This window comes from Glycine max, chromosome 10 (assembly GCF_000004515.6).
Source record: "Glycine max cultivar Williams 82 chromosome 10, Glycine_max_v4.0, whole genome shotgun sequence".
NCBI lineage: Eukaryota > Viridiplantae > Streptophyta > Magnoliopsida > Fabales > Fabaceae > Glycine > Glycine max.
Window position 1 is genome coordinate 48,210,642 of NC_038246.2, and position 14,554 is coordinate 48,225,195.

The following is a 14,554-nucleotide window of genomic DNA, read 5'->3' on the forward strand; positions in this document are numbered from 1 at the left end:
CAGATGATACATAAGAATCCAATGAATTCAAAACATGTATTACATAATAAAGTTCACATAAGTGTTTTGAGACATAAAATACATGTCATACATATGATTCATTCAGATAACGGTTAATGTATATTGATGTTCTCCTTTGGGTGATACACCAATACACAACATACAAACATAATGATGCTAATAAAATTTTAACATTATTTGACAATTAAATATGCACCAATTAGTAATATCTATTTCCTTTGGGCATATAAATAAAACTAATGATACACACAAATTGCCTACAATTATATTCATTAATTATAAGAACAACTAATCAACCTTTGGACGATCCATAAATGCCTTATAACAATGAATTTCAATTACCCATAAACCAATAATCATATAATTTAGCATCCATTATTCTATGAGTAATTGGAATAATCATTAAGTTGGAATTAAATAACCTTACAAATTTGGTCACTTTGGTGACTAACAAATTCAACATACATTTAATTCCAACCAAATATAATTGAAATAATCATTAATTTGGAATTAAATAACCTTACAAATTTGACCACTTTGGTGACTAACAAATTCAACATACATTTAATTCCAACCAAATATGTATGGTTTGCACATACTTATTGCTATTAACAATTCATAGCCATTCTATTAATTTCATTCCAGGCCATAAAATAATATTTGCATTTATTTGTGTTTTTGCATTCAAACACGTTCAAGCAAATATGTAGCATATACATATATTTACTGCTACCAATAATTGCAAAACATTCACGTTAATTTAATTACAGAATATAAACTTTCAATCTTTTAATCACCTTCAACAATAATTTTTCGAAGAAAAAAAAAGATCAAGTGGGATTGGAAATAACAAACATAAGGTTACAAATAGCAATTTCCAAAATTTCATATTCTTCCCTACAACAAACGTACCTATGCAGCTTTTCAAAATTGGAATTGAATCTTTACGTTAATGGCACGTTTCCTTTCTTTCACCATTAGAAGTAAAAACTTTCTCCAAATTTAATATATACATGTCGTGTAGCTTTCTCTCCGATAATCATAAGTATTCAAATAATCTTTCTCCAAAAATTGGTATTCAACAATAACAAAATATTGCCAATAAAACAATACATGCAGCGGAAAATAAAATTCCTAAATTTCATAATTAGGATTTATACATAATTGGAAGAAATTAAATTATCCCTAAATTTCATAATTAGGGTTCATACATAATTGGGAAAAATTAAATCATTCTTGGAGAATCATAAATTTCATAACATATGCTCTGATACCACATGTAAAAATTCTTAAGGGTTTTCCTAGACTATCAATGTTAGGAAACAACAGGATCTTGAAACCTATGATTCTCACAAACAATCAATAAACAACAATAGATAATGATGTGTACCTTTCTCCATAGGAAGACTTGTACCTTTCTCCATAGGAACTTCTCTCCGTTACTTTGATTTCCTTGAAAGATGAGAGAAATAAGATTTCACTTCCTTTGGCCTTTCTTTTCTACCTCTCTCCGTTAGTGATGGCTATGAGTGAGAGAGAACACCTTTCTGGTCAGGAAGGGGACCTTATTTCACGTTAGTGGGTATTAAGCCCCTGCTATAACCACTACTCCCATCAAATAGCAGTTAATCCTAGAAACTTCTCCTATTAAGCCCAATTACAATTTAGCTCTTAATCGTTAATTATTTACTTATTAGTCCTTACATAAGTCAAATGTCTCTCACATGAGACATTAATTCTTACATGGTCTACCAGCCATATTTTCCTGAACACAAAGCAATGCAATATGGATACATCTCATTATTTCATTTCTCGAACCATCACTGATTGTGGGATCAATGATAGAAATATATATTGATTCAGATTCAATCTTAAAGTGTTAATTTACAATTTCATAAGTAACTAATTGGACCTAACCTCTTAGGACAAGGAAAACAAGTCATGAAAGAAGATTTATTACTTACAGAGGTTAGTATAGACCCTCTATATTCTCCTCTACATTCTCCCCTCTACTTACCCAACTGTTTTTCTGGCCACTAACAATCTCTGGTCTCCATGCATAACATACTACGATGTCATTATTAAGAAATACTCAACTCTCACATGTCTCGGTCCTTGAAATGCAATTTATATATATGTTAAACAACTTTATTTAATATCAATTAATTTTAAGATAATTTGACTGCAACTTCCTGATCATTTGGGAGCGTAACCTGAAAATTTAAATTTGATGAATATAGTCAGGGCAACCGGCCTATCAGGTATACCACATTTTCAAGATGTGATTTACGTTTTAATGTGACATGGTTATATTTACATAGTAAACAGCTCCAAATCCTCCTTATCCTATCTTATTTGCCTCAGAAAAGTTATTGGTAGCAACCGTGATTGTGACGAAGTCCAATTGCAATGTTTCCACTGATATAATTTCTTCATCGTTTTCAGCTTCAACTGGGAATGAGTTGCAACGGATCAGTTTTCCAAATGGAATACTAGTTCATTTTTGGAAATACGCAGCTTATTTGTTTTCATTAATGTTAATAGGTTAAATAACACTTTCGATATTCCTTTATTTTTTTATTCAATATACTCAATCCTTTTATCTTTTAAAAAAAATTCAAGTTTGTCTTTAATTTACTATCGTTGTTAGTATTACAACAAGCGGATCAAATTTACTTAAATTTAAAAGTTAAATGACAAAATTGAAACGAGTGGGCTTCTATGTAAAGTTTTATGTCATTATGATCTATAAAAGGTCTTCACCATAATATCTATATTTATTTGATAATATATTTAATATAATATAAATTTTAATAAATAAATATATAATATCTGACAAATAAGCTCCCTTGTAATGCAATTATTTATTTTATAAATCTTGATGTATTTTTATGAAACATTTTCTCTCCGAGTAATATATATCTGTTTCTTATGATTGCTTTTAGTTAAACATTGTTATAAAATTAATTTATTTTTAAAGTAAAAAAATTTGTTTCTACTGTCAATTTTAATTTTTTTTAAGGGTATGGTACAATAAAAATCAAATAAAACATCAATATATCTTCATTTTTTTATTTTAATAACGAACTCAATAATTTCACTATTTAATTCCATATAGATGTAGTTCTTAAAAAAAGTATATTCCTTAAAAAATATTAAAAAAATGTATATATTATACTGAAGTGGATGGTGTGACCCCGCCTTTCAAAAAATATATTGGTAAGTTAATTAAAATGAATTGAAAACACTGAGAAAAGTACGAATGAATTAACATTTTGATGATTTAAAACATAAATTCATCATCGTAAGGACATGTTAGCTTACCTTCAAGTTCAATGTGTTTCCGTGACCTCCTCCTCGTTAATAAATAGATGCAGATAAGGTTGACTAGTATGACAAAGGCAATAAATGGCACAACTATTGTTATTACAGTTCGAGATGTGTTGCTCTTTCCTGCATGCCAAAACAGAACTTCAATCTTATTAATACTACATTTTTATTATCAGAAATAATTAGTCCTTATTCTCAACAAGTCTAATCGATCACTAGTTCTTTCAAAAGGCTGTCATCAACTAATGTTTCAATCTTATAGAACCCGTATCCTTTCTAGGTGTTACCTTTAAATATCCATAAGAAACTACTCTTAAAATGTAAAATAATATTAATGTGAGAGGTGAAGTCCCAGGTTAAATAAAAATTAAAAATTAAGCATATAAATGAGAGAGAAAAAAATTCATAAATCTGAATCTTAACATTTTAAAATCTAATGTTAGATTTCCTTATGCGATAACTTGTGATTGCAATGAATCTTAACTTTGGATGTGTAACATATATCAACTATTTCATCAATAAAAAAACTTAATAGGATAGTTTTATCCCAAAACTCACTATTAAATTAATTACAAAATCTTTTTACATAAATCTTATTTGTACAATCTTAGATTAATCTAAAATAATTTGATGGTTTATTCATTTACATAATGTAAATTGACTAAATGTACCTAAAAATGAATATAAAAAAAGAAAAAGAGCCATACACGGACCGTTTAAGTTTTTTATACGGTCTCCTAATTATAATCTATTATATATAATAATTAAAATGATTGATTTGTATGATAATTATTTTAAAATCATATTAATATTAATTTATGATTAAATAACGATATATATAAAACTACTTTACAATTTCAAGACCAATAATAAACTAAAAAAAAAATGATGAAATATATCTTTTTCAAAGTACATACAAATATAAACATCAAAATTTAGGGATGGACAAGATGAACAAAGTACTATACAACCTGTCCTTAATAATTTACATTTGTTTCAAACGGACTAATACAAAATGAATACATGCATGTTAAATTTTTTAAATTTTGTGTTTAAGAAATAATAATAAAAAGGAATACTAGAAAGCTGTCTCCCCAATTTTCTTCAAAATTATAATTATAAATATAGTAGTATTCTTTTAGATCCTGCATTTTTTTGTTATTCTTGTTTAGTTCCATCACGGTATGCACTCAACACCCAACAAAGAAGTTATAAACCAATTAAAGTTACTACTATAGCGCATGGATTATTTTCCCTTTCTTAGTACGACTGTTCTTTCTATATGGCAACTTTCCTATCTAGTCTCTTTTTCATATCAAGATCAATGTTAGTCACATAAGGTCCCACGAATTGAATTGAAGGAGTTTTGTTTCTACACCTCAAAATAGAAAAATGTTTCGTGTCAAACTCGGTAAGGAAATCTATCTTTCTTTTGGTATAAAAGCTAGCAACACAGAAATTTCATTCACCCAATCAAGGTGTGTTTATTTAAAATTAGGCTGAATGTACATACATTCTCATATTTCCATACACTTTTTGTAGAATTTTTTTTTTAGAAATTTTAATTCGAGGCGTTATCCGGGTTTCCCAACAAAAAATAAAAAAACACTTCATCCTTGGCCAATAAAAGCTGATTAAAATTTATTAAAAATCTTGAATCATCCTATTTTTAGTTTCTTCTGATTCTCAGAAGACAAACCAACATGGCTGTGCTTTCATCAAGTGTAATTTCCTTTGATTTTTGCCTTCTTCTCGTAACAACTTTTATATCTCAAGCCAGCGCCAATACAGAAATAATACAAGAATACAATACTGAACAAAACTACCACTATTGCAGTGATTTTAATCACGCTAGAGGAAACTACACACCCAACAGCATCTATCAAACAAACCTCAACACCCTTTGGTCTAATCTCACAACCAATACAGAGTTTGACTACGGTTTCTACAATTCCTCATTCGGGGAAAACACTGAGAGTATAATACATTTTTTACACTCATTCACTAAATCAGTATATATAATAAATTCAGTAAGTTTTATAGTAATATCTTAAAATATATATAAAGATTATTTGACAGTGTAAAATCATGATATATAATACTACATGCATGTTAGATTCTTTTAAATTTTTTGTGTTTAAAAAATAATAAGAAAGAGGAATGCCAGAAAATTGTCTCCCTAATTTTCTTCAGAGGTTACAAATATAGCATTTTTTCAGTTCCTACAAATTTTTATTCTTGTAATGTTTGGTTCCTCCACGACATGCCCAGGTGGAAGTCTTTCTTAGTCAACACCCAACAAAGAAGTTATAAATCAATTAAAATTATATAACACATGATTTAATTCGCTATGTAATTTTAGCTTATGCAAGCGATCAAATGATAACAAGCTTTTAGTAAGCCTGGAATTAACAATTGAGTAAATAATATCTCGCTCATTTCTACAGCTTCAATCTTCCCTTTGTTACTTCTCATTCCCAGAGGATAGGAAGTACAAGTATTCTTTCTTGAAGTCAACCTTCCTATCTTAAATACAAACAAATTATTGAAATATAAGAATAATCAAACCTTATTTTTAATTCAAGGGAAAATAACAAAAGTAGAACCGGTAGACTTAAGCTAGCCCACTTCGGGGTCAGTCAAGTCAACTATGCTAAATTTGCTAGTGGAAACCTATCAAGATCAATATTGGTCGCATAATATAGTAGTAATCAACATAAGGACCCACAGGTACGAATTGAATTGAAAGAGTTTTGTTTCTTCACTTCAAAATAAAAAAAGGAAAAAAATTAATAAATTATTAATTGAAGTGGTAATTAATCATCTGATAAAACATCAAGGGGTAGATAACAAAAATAATAGAAAAAAAAATGTTGTGTTTCAAACCTTGTAGCATGTACCCTCAAATTAATTTTGGTTATAAAAGCTAGCAACAACAAAATTTTCATTCAGCCAATCACTTCAATGTCCTTTGCCAATAAAAGCTGATTCATATATCTAAAAAAGCTTTGTAGCTACTTCTGATTCCCAGAAGACAACCAATTAACATGGCTGTGCTTTCATTAAGGTCACTTTCCTTTGTTTGTTGTCTCCTTCTCATAACAAATTTCACAACTCAAGCCAGCGCAGACAATAGTCCACAAAACTTCTTCTATTTCTGTGATGATCATAACAACGGTAGAGGAAACTACACAGTGAACAGCACCTATGACACAAACCTCAACACCGTTTTGTCCACTCTCACTTCCAACACAGAAATCGACTACGGTTTCTACAATTTCACGTACGGCGAAAACACCGACAAAGTGTACGCCATTGGGCTGTGTAGAGGAGACGTTAAGCCAGATGAATGCCGCAACTGCCTTCAACATTCGAGAGCCAATCTCACACAACAACTCTGTCGAAACCGAAAGGAAGCAATTGGGTGGTACGAGGATGAGAAGTGCATGTTGCGCTACTCAGACCGCTCAATATTCAACCTCAACGAAATTGGACCTGCGTATTTTATGTGGAGCATGCTCAATGCAACACAAGTTGACCAGTTCAATAAAGTGGTTAAGGACTTGCTTGATGGCTTGAAAACCAAAGCTAAATCAGGTGACTCTCAAAGTAAATATGCTACAGCAAGTGTGAGTGGTCCAGATAACCGAACCATATACGGGCTGGTGCAGTGCACGCCTAATTTGTCTGGGCCACAGTGCGATGACTGCTTGGTTCAGTCCATCAAAGAAGTCTCGCATTGTTGTAATAGCAGGTTAGGTGTTAGAATTGTTAGGCCAAGCTGTAATCTCAGATTTGAAACTGCATCTCTCTTCTATGGGACTCCAGCATATCCACCATCACCATCACCATCACCTTCACCGTCACAACCATTACTGATGCCACCACCATCCTCTACGGTCACTAATAACAATTCCTCTGGAGGTATTTATATTATTTTATTACTGAGGAGATGTAAACCCATTATATTTTTTTTTTCTTCCTTCAAATCAATTTTATATCTCCTCATAGAGGTACTTGTCGCATTATGCTTAGACTTTCACTATTTCCAACAACAATCAGTGAATTTAGAACATTTTTTTTTTCGATGGGGAGTTAGTTTTTTTCTTATTCATCTGATGAGGGGAAAGTATTAATTGTGTGCAAGTTTTTTATAGTGTTGTTTTCCTGGTTTTATTTTCCTTAATCCGTTAGATGTCTCACACTGTGATTAATTATGTTTTATGCAGACAAGGGCAACGCATCAGGACCTTCGGTAGATATAATCCCGTTGCTGCTGTTGTTATTGTGTTCATTTTTTATTTCTGTTTAAGAATGAGAGGAAGCCAAGGAAAAATTATTTTGAAAGTGATTCTCGTTATCCCATCATCAGGAGAATCTCTTCGTAAATAAGCTGCAGGAATAGCAGTAATTTTGGATACGAACTTTCCACTTTGTGCGTGTGTAAACTTTGGTTATTTTTAGTTTTGTAAACTTAATTTTAATTTGAAGTATATTTAAAATTTTGTGATTATACGCCTTTATTTAAAGAGTTTTAATAAATAGGTGAATTTTTTTTATATTTTTAATTAATAAAAAAATAAATTAAAATAATTTTAAAATAATAATTATTAAAATCTATAAATTTATATAGTACATAACAATATGTTATTAAATGTATTATCGTAAAAAAAACTTATGTGAGTACAAGAATCATTTATTTTATTTAAATTCTACTTTAAATTTAATTTTAAGCATACTATTAGTATAATTATTTTTACATTATCAATGAATTAATTAGAATTTATTTATACTTTGATCTAGTGAAACTGAATCCAAATAAGATTTTGAATTCAAACATTATAAATGAAAAACATAATTAAAATGAAATATTCAATTAAAAGTAGTCAGTCAACTTTTGTTTTTGTGAAAATTAATTATCGTTAAAAAGAATAAATACTTTACACTGATACACTAATAATAGCATGGTTATGTGAAAAAAAATATAATAACATAAACTGATTTTAGGATGAAAATTGAATGATAGTTTAAAAGATCTCTATATCGTAACTTTAATTTAATCACATTTTTTAATTATAATTTTTTAAAGTTCAAATTCGATACTCTAGTAATTTAAAGAGTTTCACACTATTAAATTAATAAAATATTAGTGTAGATGTAGTTTTTAAAATAATCATTACAAAAATTAATTAAAATTTTTACCATAAATAATAATTAATAATTAGATGAAATTGTTCAATAGTCTTTTACACATTCGTTCCATAATAGTTAAAATTGATTTTTTTTATACATTCAAACAAATTTTAGACTGTAACAAGATATGTACACAAAAAAGATATTCCTTATGTGAACTTTTTCTATGTTAATTTAACTTTAAAATTGTAAATATTATAATAAAAAAATTATTAAAAATTAGAAGGTTTCTTATAACAATGATTTTAATTTTGAATTAAAAATATAATAATTTAAATTTTTTAAAAATATAATATCTTGAAAAATTAATCTCATTCACATAGATATATTTGTATAGAACTCAATATATAATATAAAAATAAATTTTATAATTACAATTCGTAAAGTAGTATATACAATTGAAACGTCTAAATTTAAACCTCAGACATTTTATGATATTTTGTGTAGCATTAAACACTCAGACTCATTCCTTATCCTTTTTTCGAGCGGAGCTTCCTTTAATTGACCGCCTCATGCGTAGAGATGTAAGGACTGTAGTCTTTCGTGGACTTATAATTCCATAAAATATTTTAATTAGTTTTTTAATTTTTTTTATTAGTTCAAAAAATTTATTTAACTATTAAGTTTGATAAGATTAATTGTTGATATAATTTGAAGTATAAAATGATAGAAAAATAATTAAAAATTATTTATTTTAAAAAGATAATAAGAAAAATGAATAAATATATTAATAATAAAAATAAAATAAAATATAAAAAATTAGAAGGTACTTTTAAATAACATTTTAAAAAATGTTAAAAATTATTAAAAAAAAATTGTTTGCTGAATAATCAAATAAAACTTTAAACCAATTAAAAATAAAGTATGCTAGGATTATTTCGCTATTTAATTTTATTTTAGGCATAGATCAAATGATAATAATGTTTGAATTTTTTTAACATTTACACAGTACAAGCTAAGAACGCTATTAATATTGTTTACACAGTACAAGCTAAGAACGCTACTAATTATTCTTTCGGACTCAGTCAACTATGATATTTTCTGTTGAAAAAACCTACCAGGATCAACCTTAGTCAAATGATAATAATGTTTGAATTTTTTTAACATTTACACAGTACAAGCTAAGAACGCTATTAATATTGTTTATTTTCTCTCTCTCTCTTTTTATTATGTTATATTACATTTACACAGTACAAGCTAAGAACGCGACTAATTATTCTTTCGGACTCAGTCAACTATGATATTTTCTGTTGAAAAAACCTACCAGGATCAACCTTGGTCAAATGATAATAATGTTTGAATTTTTTTAACATTTACACAGTCCAAGCTAAGAACGCTATTAATATTGTTTATTTTCTCTCTCTCTCTCTCTCTCTCTTTTATTATGTTATATTACATATACACAGTACAAGCTAAGAACGCTACTAATTATTCTTTCGGGCTCAGTCAACTATGATATTTTCTGTTGAAAAAACCTACCAGGATCAACCTTAGTCATACATTTCCCATGTGAATAGAAACACAATTTTGTTTCTACACGATTACACCCATAGAAAAACATGACTTCCATTTCCTACGAAGCTCCTTCCACGAATTGCACAAATCAGTAATGCGCATCTATTTTTTAGGAAAATATTCTTGAACACTTCTGGTTGTTTATACTTAGATAGAGATAGAAAAAGATTAGAGATAATTTTTATTTGTTTATATTCATTGACAAGAAACAAACAGAAACAAGACTACTCAACTCTATCCCTCAGAAGAAGAGTAGAGGGTGTAGGAGATGGGCTAGACCACATACAAAAAGGATGAGTCATGTAACAAGTATAAAAGAGATAAGAAAAATGAAAATTGTTAATGAGATGATTGATTGTATTTAGTATTTTAGTGGATGTTCAAAAATCAGCTTTCTTTAACTAATTAGAATAGAATATAAAGATTTTTTAAAATTTAATTGTTATATGCAGTCAGCTTAAAGTTAACCCATCACAACTCATGTAAAAAATGTTTACATAGTGCATACCAATTAAGTTCATGGTCTTTTACAGTTATTTAATCAAATATTATTATGTATAATGTATGTATATGATATATTTATTGATTTTAATTTTTTTATTATAATTATTTTAAAAATTATATTTAATTATAATTTTTATTACTTTTTTTTTATTTTTTTTTCAATAACTGTGCATGATCGTTCTTTTTACCTTTTACCGTAGGATAATTAGGGGGAAAATACTTCAAAATTTAACAATGTAAAATACACTTCAAGAGTTTGGTGTGAGTGTGTGACCATAACTCCTACGAGTCATGTGAGTCACCGTTCCCTCCAATGAAAGTTCATTCATACATAAAAAAAAAAACATAAAAAGCTTCAAACCTTCTTTGCTAATTATTTCTGATTCTGATTCTCAGAAGACAACCAACATGGTTGTGCTTTCATCAAGTCTACTTTCCTTTGTTTTTTGTCTTCTCGTAACAATTTTTACATCTGAAGCCAGCACCGATACAGAAATACAAGTACACAATACTACACAAAACTACCACTACTGCTGTGATTTTAATCACGTTAGAGGAAACTACACAGCCAACAGCACCTATCACACGAACCTCAACACCCTTTTGTCCACTCTCACTTCTAATACAGAGATTGAATACGGTTTTTACAATTCCTCACAAGGGGAGAACACTGACAAAGTGTACGCCATTGGGCTGTGCAGAGGTGACATTAAGCCAGATGAATGCCGCAATTGCCTCAACGGTTCCAGGGCCAATCTCACAGAGCTCTGTCCAAACCAGAAAGAAGCAATTGGGTGGTACGAGGATGAGAAATGCATGTTGCGCTACTCAGATCGCTCAATATTGGATCTCATGGAAACTGGACCTGCGTTTTATGCTAACAACATGGACAACGCAACGGACTTGGATCAGTTCAATAAAGATGTCAACACCTTGCTGGGTAACTTGAAAAACGAAGCTGCATTAGGTGACTCTCGTCTTAAGTATGCCGTAGGAAATACATCTGGTCCTGATAATAAGCTCATATATGGTCTTGTTCAGTGCACACCGGACTTGTCAGGGTCAGAGTGCTTCGATTGCTTGTCTCAGTCCATTGAACGTATCCCGATAGATTGCTGTAAAGACAGAAAAGGTGGCAGGGTTGTTAGACCAAGTTGTAATATGAGGTTCGAAACCTCCTTTCTCTTCTATGGAGATACAGCATATGTATCACCAACTCCCCCTTCCTCTACCACCACTAACACTACCTCAGAAGGTACGTACTCGTCAATTGCATCATCTATCTTAATATTAATTCAATTGCTCCCAGTAAACTTCATTGTTTCATCTTACAGTTTTTACACGTGTTAAAAGCATTTTCAACGTTTTCTTCTTCCACTACTAGGATAGTTTGATTGGTTAAATATGGTTTCCGGATAGTTGTAACACTCTTAACTAACAGCTATCGGGATCCTCGGTCCGCATGGCGATTGCCTTTATAATTCGGCTACACAGACTGGACTTATCCTGATAAAAAACACTCTTAATTAACAGTTTACAGAATTGGCTAATCAACGTGTGTGTGTATAAAGATCACCTAATGTGGTTCTCAATAATAGAAGTTTTTATGTGGTAAGCATTTCTTTTATAAGCTTTTCATATTATCTTGATCTTTGTGCGGTTTTGTTTTCCTTATTCACATGACAGGAAAAAATTATAAAGAAAAGTTCTAACTAAATACTATGGAAAAAATTTCACCTGAATTGTACGAACGATGGTGTGTATTTGTTTTAAAGAAACAACAAGTGTCATACCCTGCATCAGTATTTGACGGAATCAATCATAGTTATTTGTGCGTCTTCGTGTTTTCAGTTTTGGTAATATTTTGCATATTCCGAAAATTATATTTTTGGCTTGAAAAGTTGAAGTTTATCTTTAGGAAATAGGATATATAAAGTAACAAGTTTTAACAAATTGTGTTTAAGATGACCTTAATAAGGCTTATAAGGAGAGGATTAACCTCACTTACATACCCTTCTTTGGAAATATACCCGATCTTCAGAACATGTTGATATTTTATTATCTTAATCGGTGGAATGTCCAACTGAGGATTCTGACTTGTGCAGTAAAAAGCAACAAGGCAACTATCATCGCCATAGCAATAGCAGTACCAGTTGTTGTATTTTTTGCTGTGGTGCTCATTTTTTTCTTCATCTGTATAAGAATGAGGAAGCCAGGGGAAAAGTTTGAAGGTAAGTAGAAGTACTCGTTTACTGTGACATTTTCTATTTAATTGCCCTACATTGTTTCAATGAAGTAAAATGAATACAACTCAACCTAACATCATAAGCGAAATATTTCTAGATAGATACATAAAGCATCTTAATCTAGAGTAATTTCTTCCATTAAATCATGTGAGATAAACAGCCCATTTTGCAAAATTAAAATAATGCTAGGAATACTGGAATAGTTGGAGAAAGTCAATAAGCAAGCTGTGAGATAAGCTAGCTTTACTACATTATGCTAGGAATAGCCCAACCATAGAGGAAGTCAATAACCATAAGAAATTATATCTAAACATTAGTTTTAGACGGCATTGAATATTTTATTAGCATAGTTGGAGAAAGCTTTTGTCGTAATATTGCTCTCGTATCACATGAAAAACTAACTAGTTCAAATCCGTTTCCCGTGTGAAGCTCAACAAGAAACATATGATGATGATGATGATAATGAAATTGACATTTCTGAGTCATTGCAATTCAGCTTTAACACCATAGGAGAGGCTACAAATGACTTCTCTGATTCCAATAAACTTGGACAAGGCGGATTTGGGGCTGTTTACAAAGTAAGATAACACAGTTAAACACTTGATTGTGAAAAGATTTTGCTTAATTAAGCTTGTTCATACTCCAATATTGTTATGCAGTGGATACATGGCACCTGAGTATGCAATGCATGGCCAGTTTTCAGAGAAGTCAGATGTTTTTAGTTTTGGTGTATTGGTTCTTGAGGTTGTAAGTGGCCAGAGAAATAGTGGCATTCGTCACGGAGAGAATATAGATGATCTACTGAGTTTTGTAAGTCATCATTTTCTTTCTGTTTATGTTCCTTTTTGATAGAAGTATCAAATCAGAAAAGTTTGCGTGTTAACTACATTACTGTTGAAATGGAATCTAACTCTAATAATATATGTAACTGAGCAAATTCACGCAGGCATGGCGAAGATGGAAGGAAGGAAGAGCTACAGATATCATAGATCCCACAGTAAACAGCGGTTCACGGAATGAAATAATGAGATGCATCCACATTGGGTTACTCTGTGTTCAAGACAATGTAGCTGCCAGACCCACCATGGCTTCCATTGTACTCGTTCTTAATAGCCATTCTCTCTCTCTCCCACTACCTTTAGAACCTGCATTTTACCTGGATAGTAGAACTGGAAACCTTCCAAACATGCAGCTATGGGAGCTTAATTCAGAAACAACAAGATCAAACGAATACACAACTAGATCAGCTCAGGAATCGGTCAATGAGGCTTCAGTCACTGAGCCATATCCTCGCTAGATTAATTTTGATCATAGTAGTGATAGTCATAAACATAGTCGATTCAGAATAAACAAATTCAATTCTTCCGCCAAAGTGCAGTTTATGGGGACACATTGAAGTTGTTCTTTCATAGTCTTGTCTAGACAAACCAAATGTCCCTTTGTTCAAAGTGAGATAGAAACTTGTAATGTCATACTGATGCCCACAGTTTGTTTAAATTATACAATGTGATATCCTCATTCCTCAGTTTGTTCTAATTATAAAACTTATAAACTCCTCAAAATCCTTATCAAATATACTCTTAATTAGTATATTCTACTTGAGGTATGATCCAACACTAATCACTAATCAGGGTACGTTTTCATATATCCTTCCTCCAATCTTCCTGTAAAATAATTCTACCTTAACGGTCCAACACATATGGGTATCTCTTCTCATGATAATATATGAAATTTTTTTTATAAAA

The 14,554-nt window shown here is 30.4% G+C and overlaps 2 protein-coding genes across 2 annotated transcripts; both read left to right on the top strand.

Annotated features, from left to right (window-relative positions):
* Positions 1-6,059: 6,059 nt before the first annotated feature.
* Positions 6,060-7,865, top strand: LOC112998155 (cysteine-rich receptor-like protein kinase 29). The gene is made up of 2 exons (XM_026124177.2): positions 6,060-7,275; positions 7,581-7,865. The coding sequence occupies exons 1-2, from the start codon at positions 6,399-6,401 to the stop codon at positions 7,661-7,663; spliced, it is 960 nt and encodes a 319-aa protein (XP_025979962.1). The 5' UTR covers positions 6,060-6,398; the 3' UTR covers positions 7,664-7,865.
* Positions 7,866-10,920: 3,055 nt separating this feature from the next.
* On the top strand, positions 10,921-14,282 carry LOC112998195 (cysteine-rich receptor-like protein kinase 29). Its single transcript, XM_041006229.1, has 4 exons — positions 10,921-11,818; positions 12,528-12,794; positions 13,402-13,619; positions 13,756-14,282. The coding sequence occupies exons 1-4, from the start codon at positions 10,972-10,974 to the stop codon at positions 14,104-14,106; spliced, it is 1,683 nt and encodes a 560-aa protein (XP_040862163.1). The 5' UTR covers positions 10,921-10,971; the 3' UTR covers positions 14,107-14,282.
* Positions 14,283-14,554: the final 272 nt, after the last annotated feature.

Bases quoted from the DNA above. Each gene is read 5' to 3' on its own strand.
- LOC112998155 (XM_026124177.2), top strand. From the start codon at position 6,399: ATGGCTGTGCTTTCATTAAGGTCACTTTCCTTTGTTTGTTGTCTCCTT. The intron at 7,276-7,580 runs GTATTTATATTA...TGTTTTATGCAG, and splicing joins TAATAACAATTCCTCTGGAG to ACAAGGGCAACGCATCAGGA.
- LOC112998195 (XM_041006229.1), top strand. From the start codon at position 10,972: ATGGTTGTGCTTTCATCAAGTCTACTTTCCTTTGTTTTTTGTCTTCTC. The intron at 12,795-13,401 runs GTAAGTAGAAGT...AAGATAACACAG, and splicing joins GCCAGGGGAAAAGTTTGAAG to TTAAACACTTGATTGTGAAA. The intron at 13,620-13,755 runs GTAAGTCATCAT...AAATTCACGCAG, and splicing joins TAGATGATCTACTGAGTTTT to GCATGGCGAAGATGGAAGGA.